Raw genomic sequence first — 11,745 nt, 5'->3', positions numbered from 1 at the left:
AAAACTGGCAAAACTAAATAATACATTATTTATAGACACAAAGGAGGTAAAAACTTATGAAGAAAAAAAGGAATGATCACTGCAAAATTTGGAGTAGATATTAACGGGGGAAGGAGATAGAATGAGAAGGACATGTATCACACTTCAAAAACACAGGAAACAATATTTGTCAATGATGAGTACATAGTTATTTACATTTATAGATTTTTAAAGTACATATATACACGTTTGCATGCATAATATATTTCAGAATTAAGAAAGACAATAAAAAGTTTAAATATGAGTTTAAGAAAATGAAGCAGCTCTAGGTTTATAGATTAATATCCCAAATTTGCTACTTAATAACTATGTAGCAAGTTATTTTCTGTGCATCTCAGTTTCTTGATCTACAGAAATGGGGAAACTGAGTCTTACAGAAATTAATAGTATTTCTAATACTTACCTCTCAAGATTATTAAGAGGATTAAATGAAATAACATATGTGAAAGCACTTAGAACAATTCCTGGCACATAATAAGTAGTCAATAAACATTAGATATCTCCATTACTTTTATTATTGTAGCAGATATTTAATAAATGCTAATTCCCTTCTGCCTTTTCTTTCAGAAAGAGAAGAGGAACCAGTGTAAATGAAGGTCCCTTCTGAAGTCCAGTAGAAGAACCAAGCAAGGCCATTAGTGTTTATAGTTTGCTGCATTACTACTATATTTCTTCACTTCTAATATTCACATTTTGTAGCATTTTAATGTTTCTAAAATTGGGGTTATATGATTTAATCAGTGATTTAATACAGGTTTTTCCTCCTAAAAATCTCTTATTAAAATGAAGATGTGTCTTACAATTGTGTCTCAGAATTGAGGAAATAAAGTAATTATACTGTTGCCATAGCAGGCATGACAGTCTTAAGACAAGAATAGCTAAGTAACTATGGAGTAGAGTCCTGGCCTTAGGTTTTTTTGTGTTATAGCAAATTCACCACAATGGTCATAACTTTTAAAAGATTGTGAGTTTTCTATTAGCAGCCTGATTGTTCCCAGGCCTCTGCAGCTGTTGGATACAAGTGAGTCAAATTGCTTTGTCCCCCACATTTTGCTGGTTCTAAACCCTCAGAGCCAAGCTTCAGGATGTAAGCACACCACCCCCTGCCACCAAGTCTCCCTAGTTATTTCTTGGAGTCCTGTATGCTCAGGACCAGCCCTTACTATAGATGTCCAGTTTGTGCCCAGTCCCTTGAGGGAAAGTGTATGTCCTAGTACTCAAAATCTGAACATCTTCCAGATAAATTTTCCTGCTTAGTTAAGGGTCAAGTAATCTGGGTCCCTTACAGACATTTTAACAGCAGTCTACACCTTTGTTGAAACTGCATGTAATTCAGGAAGTGTGCTGGTTGGGAAAGAGGGTGATAGTGAGAAGCAAGTGTCAAATGTCTTCATACAACCCCCTGCTCCCTTTTAAGGAATCCTCCTAATTTCTAGATTCTGACTAGAGAAACACACCAAACCCTGGGTTCCTTAGCAGAACACAGACAACCTATTTATACCAGCCCATAACTGACCAAGTCTTTTCTGACTCATGTGCCAGCTTCACCCACATTCTTCTCTTAGATGACTCCCTACTATAGCCCCCAGCCCTTGCCATCCAATATGCTATCCTCCAACATGTAAGAAGAAAAAACAAAAAAATCAAAACTTCTGGGAAGGGATAATCTATTCTCCCCACTTTCCTCATCCAAATGAAGAAAGGGGGTAAGAACACCTTCTGTTGTGAAATTCCCCCTGAAGTCTGTCATATTGCCCTTTATTTAGTTTAGTTCTTGGGCTTCTTTGCCCTTCATCTTCATCATTAAGAGGGCAGTTTCTGGTTCAGAGTCTGGAAAAATTCCTGGAACCACTAGTGTTTCTGCAAGCCTCAAAAGAAAAGTCCATTCTCTGAAATAAAACAGTGTTTAAAGAGCCCTTACTACCCTTTGTAGGTCTTTATATAGCGTTCATGTTTCCAACAGGAAGAATCTTCATTTTTAATCTAGGGAAGTTCCTATATCTTTTGATCATTTTGCTTTCCCTTCTCTTCACCCCTTCACCTCCCTGTCATTCCTCTTATTCTACCTCTGAGGATTTCCATACACAAAATTCCTCCTAACAAGCCCCTTCCTCCCATACATATCATCTCATGCAAAATGGGGGGAGGAAAACACTAGTTCTTCAGATTCAACTCGGTTCTGAATTTTAATTCAATTCCCCCGGGGATTCCTGCTACAATTATATATACCACCAAAGAGAGTGAATAACTTTCCAACTTAAAATAAGCTTCAATTTAATATCCTGATAGTATGTTTGGGCTTCAGAGAGGAAAATCCTACTCTATACCTCACTATTTTTTTAAGTTAATTATTCCATGTAGAAGGGCTGCTGAAAGGAAATGTCATCCTGGTTCTAAATGAAGACCAACTCAACTACTGAAATGTGAGGATTGTTACCAACAACCAATGCAGCTGTAAACTGCAGCAAATATTTCAGTTCATGCTGGAGAATATCTATGGGGAGGGTGACTCACCGCATATATTACTGATGGAGCTGGGTTATGATGTGAGATAGTTACGAAAATAACTTGCAAACTGAAATCAAATATAATATTATGGCTTTCCACAAGAAAAGCCTAACTACCAATTTTCTCCTCCTACTCTTGAAACATTCTGACTGGATTAGGTTTTCAACTATATGCCTTACTTTCAAGCCCAATTAAATATTTAAACATTTTTCCTGGTATTCAGCTAAAATGAACAAAGTGTTCATGGTAGTAGTTCAGTCATCATAGAAATAAAGCCCTAGAGAACTCAATATGGTTAAATCTAGCAGTGCAAATGACTGGACTACAGGGTGAGTTGTCGGTTCTTTAAAAGCAATCTGAACCACCAATGTGGATTATTTTACAAGAGTTGATGTAATCAGGAAGCTCTGTATTGACCTCTGATAACAAAAGAAGTCAAGTGGTTAAAACTGCTGACACTGGTACAAGTCCCTAATCATTTCTAGACTCAAGCATCAATTGCTACAATCTCACTCCTTCCATCCCCAAACAACCCAGACCTGGTGAGTATTATGACTTTGCTTTTACATTCAAGTTTCAATAATTTATTTCTAAAACATAGGCTTCTAAACATTAAGAGAAAAAACTATTTTGTTGTATCATTTACCTTTACATTTACAAAGGATTGGTATAAATCCATCACCCTTACTAGAAAAATAATTCAAAGTTTATTCTTTACTAAAAATTGGTCAATAATGTCTTCCTTGGGAAAAAAGATAGCAAACCATTGTAGGATTAAAAATAATTTTCAAGCTCTTTCTTCAGAGGTTACTGAATCAAACATTTTGGCTGTTTTTAATGCATAAATAGCATCAAAAAGCTTTCAGTTTCAGATGAACAGTTTTGTGAGCCTTTCTGTGTAATACAGATTATTTCATTGTCTAATCTAGAAATGTGAGGTTCTAAAATCATGGGGCAATAGTCTGGTATTTTACCTCTTAAAAAGACAGTTTATTCAAACAGTTGGTTAGAATCACTATAAATTAAGTAAAATTTCATTTGATAGATCTATGTTTTCAAAACATGTGTTGTTTTGTATGTGGTTATGCATAAGCCTAATAAAATGGATTGTTCCACCCTGTAACTTATTTTTCCAGGTCTACTCAGGTCAGAACATAACTAGCTAGGAGGCCCCTTTCCAGAGACCATGTTTTGATTTGGGACCTGGAAACAAAGTTGCTCAGAGAGGTCAGGTCAACTTTGCTATGAGGGAAATCATCACTTTACGAAAAGGAATCGAAGCTCCATAAAAGATTTCATACTTTGAACTGAAGGGTGAGGAAACACAGAAATAAGAAAATAGGCAGTGAGGTTGGTGGCTGAAACAATTCAGAGAAGGATAATCAAGTGCAAGCTCAAATCTGGTTATTTGAAATCTCAACTTGGAATAGACAAATGTGTGCTCAGCGTTGTTTAGCTTAATTCAGGGGCTTCTTTACCCTTCACCCTCAGTTTTAAAAGAAGAGCACTGGTTCAGAGTCAGAACATTCCTAAAACCACTAGCATTTCTGCAATCAATTGAGGAAGAGTCCACCCTCTGGAACAAAACAGTTTTTAGACAGTCCTTACTGCCCTTTTCAGGCTTTTATACACACAGCCAAATCCCTCAACAGCCTTCATGTTTCCAAAAAGGACAATCCTCATTTTTTAATCTAGGGAGGCACATACTTCAACGTAAGACAATAATAAATACTACTGAGCTATATGAAAGGATTATTAAGTACAAACCCAAAGGTTTGAAGTTGGTTTGGATGCCCAGCTAGATGCTTCATTGTAGCTACACAGACATGAGTATGGCAAACTGCTGAAATTTACTGAGCATCATATCAGGTTCCACAAGACGATGTTTGCAGGAACTACCAGAATATCCAACAAAACCACTAGAAAATAAGACTTGCTCAAGGCTATTTCCTGGGAATGGGCAGCCAGGCAATGAGCTAAGCGATACCTGACCACCTGCCCTCACTGGGTTGAAGTCCTGATTTTTCCACTATATAAATTGCCAGCTCTGAATAGAAGTAGGGGATATGGTAGGTTGCCATCCTGACAGAGCCTGTTCAACTACTACTACTTTTCTGTGCAGACCATCTCCCATAATTGATAACCATGTATATGGACAGACATGCCTTCAGAAATGTAAGTGGATGCTTGGAAAAGAAAGGAAATGCAACTGCAATATTGAAAACTCATGCACTGTCCTTTTGCATATATCTTATTCCTTCTCTCTTAAATTCTCATAGTACAGTAGCCTTTGCTTTTCTTAAGCTTAAACTTGACACAATGATTATAGATTTACTCTTTCTCCCTCCCTTTCCCTCCCCAAAATAACAGACAACTGTGACTGGTCAGTTCCACTATCCTAAGCCTCTGGCACTGTTGATACTTCATGCCATTGGAGCACTGTTGGACTTAAGAGTTTGAGGGGCCTTCAAATACACTGTATGAGTGGTGTCAGGAGGTCTCAGGCCCCTTTGGGAAACTGGGAAGGGAAAATTGGGAGGGTACGAGACTCCCTGTCCCACTTTGAGGCAGTTTTTATTTATTTCATGTATGAGGCTTTGTCATAAATTTCTGTTAGCACGAAAAGTTCAACTGATTTTCAGGGTTTTAAAAATGGCTGCTGTGGTGGAAAGAGGTCCATAAGGGGAGTCAGACTTGGTTTGAAGGCCAGGACCAGCCGCCTACAGAGGTAAGAGGGAAAATACCTCTCCTCCTTGACAGCTGTGGCAGTACCTACCTCACAGGGACGTTGTGATGTCTAAACCACTACAAGCATTGGCAGCACACAGACTGACCTCAGGTTCCACCCTCCACCACCTTAGGGCCGGAAGTCCCACCTCCATGACCCCAACCCAACCTACCCTACCCCCCAGCCACATCTCCAACCCCACCCGGAAGTGGACCGTGTAAACCAAGGCATCCATTCCACAGCCAGGACACTGACCCACTGACTCAATGCATCGATTCCACCAGCCACGTTATGGATCCATCCCACCTAGAGTCCCACACCACCCTACAGTCTGACACTGAAGGCCTAGACTTCGACTCTGCTGGCCAAGACTATTTCTCCTCTGGCCAGGAGCTGGACTCTCTCTACCAGGAATTGGACCTGGACTCTCTTAATGAAGATGTTTCTCTGTCTATGCTGGGCGCCATGACAGAGGCCTCTGTGGGCACGTATGAATCCCACCCGACTGCCGCACGAGAGGATCTCACAGAGGTGGAGCAAAAGGAGCTCAAATCTGAGCTCGCTAAATTGGAGGCAGAAACAGCAACCCTACGCCATGCTCTGGCAGCCAAAGAGAGACGCTGCGTGGAGCTTAAGAGGAAGCTGGGCCTTACGGCCTTGGTGGGGCTGAGGCAGAATCTGTCCAAGAGCTGGCACGATGTTCAGGTCTCCAACGCCTACATGAAACAAAAGACGTCAGCTGCCCTGTCTACCATGGGCTTTACCATCTGCAGGAAGCTGGGAGACATGAAGAAATCGGCCACATTCAGATCCTTTGAAGGTCTTATGGGGACTATCAAGTCCAGAGTCACAGGTGGCAGAGAGCTTGGCAGTGACTGCCTTCCTTCTTCAGCGGGGAGTGGGGATGATCCGCTCCCAGTTTCGGGGAGTAGGGATGATCCGCTCCCGGTTTCTGGGAGTGGGAATGATCCAGTTCCCGGAAGCAGGGATGACCGACTCCCCTTTCTGGAGCCAGAATGAGCTCCTTGGTAAACCTGCCTGGCCACCTAACCAGTGCAAGAACTACCTTCCCTCATCCCAACTGCAACTCTATCAAAAACAAGCAACCTAACCACAATGGTAAAGTTAATTCAGGAAATGGACAGAGTCCGGTTTTGAGAAAAGTAATGCCCATTTGCACATAGATATTCACTGCTGTTGAGATAAAGAATCCAAAGTTTTGTACCCGGTTATTTTACACTAAAGTTTATAGATGAAATACTATATACTACTAGCCTTCCCGAGGTTGCATTTAAATGGACAGAACAGTGGTTCCAGAGGGATTTCAGGCCAAAGCCAAAACTCCTTTTTTGGAAAAACTAGTGTATCAAAAGGCTAAAGTAGGTTCTGTTTAGAACCGGTAAAAGGTATGAAGTAATCTGCAATTTCATTCCCTCCCTATTTCCTTCCTTCCTTCCCTAAATCTTAGAAGGAAGCTTGGAAGCTCTACCTGGCCTATGATTTTTATCTTAAAAAGATGATCAAGAAAACTGTTGTTTTTCACTGACACCTTCAGAAAGGGGGAAAAATATTAATAGACTAATTGGTACATAGTACTATGACTTTTATGAAACAATTTTTTTAAACTCCTAATTAAGCAAAGTAACTTTAGCTTCAATTTAGGAGATTGTCAACTACTTTTGACTCAAGCTGAAATGGCAGTTTTATTTTGCCTTGTGCTTTTTTGTAATCTTTTTATATAACAAAATGAGAGTTTTATAATTTAATCCTTGTGGCCATGTGTCTCTGCCACAGCAGCATGCTACCTAAAAGAAAGAAAATTGCTTCCATGTTTTGCAGCTGTTCCTGGTTAGTTACCTTCAGCTGAGGGACTGAAGGGAAAACAGCATAGCCAAATTCAAGAAAGATAAACCCCTGTCTTAAGTGACATTTAAATCCCCTGCAATTCTGGCTATTATGCCTTTGAATGGACCTAACTGATTGTACATCACTGGTCACCTTGACTCCAAGTTTGTCCTTGTTTACAGCTAACCCCAACTAAGAAGGAAACAGAAACCAACCCTCAGGGGATATCAAGATAGTGGGACTCTGCAGGAACAGAGACCTGGTTTGGGTTTGTTGGAACTTATATCTGATTTTCACAGGAGCTATGTTTTGGATTATTTGTTTTTGTTTTTGTTTTTTCTATTTTCCATAGGCCAGGACCTGGCAGCTTCTTTCATTCCTCCAGTAACATGGCAGGTTAAAAGTTTGTGTCTTATATTGGCCTTTAGCAGGGGGACTAGAATCTTTATTTTCTTGGCTATATACATTGATAATGTCTCACTGACTAAAGGTAGTCGCTACAGCCTAAGAAAGTGATCCTGTTTTGTTGATTTTTGAATGCTCCCCCTGTATTCCTTTGGTTCTCCTATAAGTAAAACCAAATACCACTATAAATGCAAAAGCACTTAGTAAAATAAAGTCACTGATGTAAAGTCCACATATTTCTGAAGACAAAGTTTTGCTTGAATTAAGATGTTCAACTATTTTACATGTTGTGTTTTAATTTGTTGTAGTTTTGTATGCTGAAGAACTAGAGAGAAACTCACAACATTCATGAAGCCAAAGTAGCCCAACGGACAAAGCAGAAAGCTTTGTGTTAGAGAAAATCTCCAGCTGACATGATGGGCCAAACCCAGAATACGTTCTATTTTATTTAGTAATTCAAACAAATGCAGTAAGTTTCTCCCAGTAAATCCTCAGCCCCCTGAGAGCAATGAAGAGCACAACTATTTTTGTTTATCGTTGTATCCCCATGCCTGGCTCAGGGTAGATGTTCAGTAAATACTTGTTGAATTAATGAAAGAATCAATATCACATACTTCAGACATCAAATCTTGAATCCAAGTGATTATCAACAACATGAACTTGACAAGTTCCTCCTGCTTTTAAAGCATTTCACTTCGCTATTCAGAGATGATTTGAGATCCTACTATGTGTCAGGCACTGTGCCAGGCTCTGAAAACACAGAAATCAATTAGACGTAGCCCAGGCTCTCTAGAAACAGATTTTCAAATCATTACAACTCTTTTACAGTAGGTGCTAAAATAAGACTGTCTGTAAAGAAAGGGTGTTCAACTCTGCCTTGGTAGTCAGAAAAGAATTCAGAGAGGCAGAAAATCTTAGAGGACTAGTAGGAATTTGCCAGACATACAAGAGTAGAACATTCCAGACAATATCCAGAGGAACTAAGTCACAAAGGAATGTAACAGAATGGCATGTTCCAGGAAATACCAATAAGTCGTTGTGGCTAGAGAGAGAGGGAAAGTGGTGAGAGATGAGGATGGACAAATAAGCAGGGGCAAGATCATAAACAGTCTTATATGCCATCTGACATTAGTATTTAATCCTGTAGGAAATGAGGAGGCATTGAAGGTACTTAAGTCAAAGTCGTGTTTTAGATGTATCACTCTGATCACCATAGAAATAGATTGAGGGCTTCCTAGGTGGTGCAGTGGTTGAGAATCCGCCTGCCAATGCTCCAGGAAGATCTCACATGCCGCGGAGCAACTAAGCCCAGGCACCACAACTATTGAGCCTGCGCTTTAGAGCCTGTGAGCCACAACTATTGAGCCCATGTGCTGCAACTACTGAAGCCCACACACCTAGAGCCGGTGCTCTGCAACAAGAGAAGCCACGGCAATGAGGAGCCCGTGTACCACAACGAAGAGTAGCCCCCACTTACCACAACTAAAGAAAGCCCGCGCACAGCAAAAAAAAGACCCAACACAGCCAATAAAATAAATAAATTTATTAAAAAAAAAAAAAAGAAATAGATTGTGAGAAGTATTTAAGAGATAGACTCTCCAAAATTTAGAAAGCAACTGCATAGGAGAGAGGGATGGATAAATTTGCAAGCTGATCAAAATGTAGAATTGAAAAGACTTGATAGTGACAATGCTGGAGCTGGACATTCGCTTTGCTTTGGCTCTTTATTGGATTCTAGCATACCTGCATCAATAGCCGTGGACACCAAATAAAATGCCTCCATGAGCATGTGGACTCTGGATCAAAGGTTTCCTCCAGATTTTCTTTCTTCCACTTACTTCTACCCTTCCCATGCACTGCTGACCCTTATTCCCTATCCTGTTCACCTTTATAATTTGATCACTCCTGTTTATCAAGCCCTATTTGGAGTCTGTAGCCTAACCTCAATCTATATTATTTTAACTAGGCCACTTCAGGATGCAATTTCCAATAGTTCTCGGAATATGTGAACCCTCAAAGCTACCCCATCTGGCTCGACCCCTGAGAATCACTGGTTGGGAGCCATCTTGGAACAAAATTTCCCGAGGCTCTCAGTTTTCTTAGTCTTCCATTGTTCATGAGTGAACTTTTAAGGTTGAAAGTTCTAATTCCCACAGATGACACTCTCCATGCAGCTCGCAAGGATGGGAGTAGAGTAACAAGCCCTTGTTCATTAGCATCATACATACCCCAAGATATTGAAAGCATCACTCCCAGAGAAATTCACCTGCACTTCTGGCAACTACTTTATTCTAATCTTCAGATTTGAGAGAAAATATATCACATACCTACTCTCATGAATTGCATGGACTGCAGAGAGGTGAGCAGTGATCCAGAACTGTGTTAGGTATTCTGATAGTGCTAGGCAATGTGCTTGATGGCCCTACCCATGGAGGGGACATGATGCCATTTGTTGATTCTGCTAAGGAATGAGGTCAGTTTCATCTGGGCCATGGAATTTCAGTTCTTGTCCATGAATTCCAACGTAAGAAAAATTGATGAGTGCCACTCTATCAAAATTACTGGGGCCTCCAGGCAGTTATCACCTGAGACCATGTCCCACTCTTTCTGACCAGATCTATTGATGGGAGGTTTGATGATGCCACGACTTCCAATGCCTAGAGCCTTATTCATATAAGGCAAGTAAAAAGTAGAAGAATGCCTTCAAGATGATGTGCCTTGGCCAGCTACTATAATACATTATCATGCCACTTGGTCATCTCTCAGATATTACTAAGCAGGTCCCTAAGACAGTCAAAAATGTCTGACAATTCCTGAGAGTCCACCGAGTAATTTAAAAGTTCCTTCCCTGTTTATCTGTACTACCACCCAAATAAATGACTACCTCAATAAAAGAAGTGGGTTCTTCTGGAAGTTGAAGGTTTTGGTCACCTCTACCCCAAACCTAGCTACCTTGCCTCAGACCCATGGCATTAAAACTGCAGCTAACTAGAGAACCCCAAACCTAGCTACCTTGCCTCAGACCCATGGCATTAAAACTGCAGCTAACTGGAGAAAAAAAAAAAAGTTACCTAAGTTAGAGGAACAATTCATAGACTTGGCTGAGCCAAACTTTCTTCCTAGAACATTAGAACTAAGAGATTCAAGACTCAATTAGATTGAAACTGGTCTGTACAGCCATATAGTCATATAGGTATAGATTGTTCATGTTTAACTTCGTAGTATGGCTTCAAATATACTAATATTGACTTAGAAACTTGTATTGTAAGCCAGGCCACCCACACTTCTGACCAACAGGCTACAAATCCTCAGGGGTTTTTACTACTCCTAAAGACACCATAATTCACTGGAATGACACATAGAACAGAGGAAGGCCCTGTAGTTATGATTCCAGTTTTATTATAAAGGATACAAATCAAGATTGACCAAATGAAGAAGCACAGAATGAGAACTCAGAGGAAACCTGAAGCTTCCATGTCCTCAGGATGCATCATCCTGCCAGGACATCAATGTATGATTATCAACCTAGCAAGCTCAGGTGTCCAGCTTCAGGTGTCCAGAGTTTTTATTGGGGTTTCATTACATGGGTATGATTGATTGAATTATTGGCCACATGACTGAACTCAATCTCCAGCCCCCTTCTCTTTCCAGAGTTTGGGAGGTCAGGCTGATATAATGTGACTTGATCACATGGTTGGGTCTTTCTAGCACTGCCAGCCCCCATCCTGAAACTATCCAGGGACCCACCATGAATAACAAAGACACTCCTATCACTCAGGAAATTCCAAGGATTTAGAGCCGCCTTACAAGGAATCAGGGATAAAGACCAGCCAATTTTTTTATTACACAAAAAAAAAAAAAAAAAAAAACAAGCATTAGGAAGCTGCCCTACAAAATGGTCCCTCAATCTCCACAAACACAAGCAAAAGGCAATATGCCTCTCTGCCAGCCCATAATGTTTCTCACCACCACAAAAGTCATATAATAATTCACAACACTGCTTCACCACCCAACATATACCATTCCATAACTCTTATAGCTTCCAGACATTATTTACCCCAAATTCCTGATTATTAGTAACACCCTAGTGGTTGGCACCTAGAAAAGCCACAGACTACTAATGGAGGTGTATAAAATACCTTCAAAGGCACAAATGACCACTGGATTGAAGCTGTACTGGATAAAACATCTGCTCCACTCATCTCTGCATAAAACTGAAA

At 40.3% G+C, this 11,745-nt stretch overlaps 1 protein-coding gene across 1 annotated transcript; it reads left to right on the top strand.

Annotated features, from left to right (window-relative positions):
* Positions 1 to 5,728: 5,728 nt before the first annotated feature.
* TPD52L3 (TPD52 like 3) lies at positions 5,729 to 8,090 on the top strand. The gene is made up of 2 exons (XM_057724350.1): positions 5,729 to 6,095; positions 8,086 to 8,090. Exons 1-2 carry the CDS (start codon positions 5,729 to 5,731, stop codon positions 8,088 to 8,090), a joined length of 372 nt encoding a protein of 123 aa, XP_057580333.1.
* Positions 8,091 to 11,745: the final 3,655 nt, after the last annotated feature.

This window comes from Hippopotamus amphibius, chromosome 2, assembly GCF_030028045.1.
Source record: "Hippopotamus amphibius kiboko isolate mHipAmp2 chromosome 2, mHipAmp2.hap2, whole genome shotgun sequence".
In the NCBI taxonomy this organism is placed as follows: Eukaryota; Metazoa; Chordata; class Mammalia; order Artiodactyla; family Hippopotamidae; genus Hippopotamus; species Hippopotamus amphibius.
The sequence above is the reverse complement of the archived record's forward strand: the minus strand, read 5'-3'. Positions and strand labels throughout refer to the sequence as shown.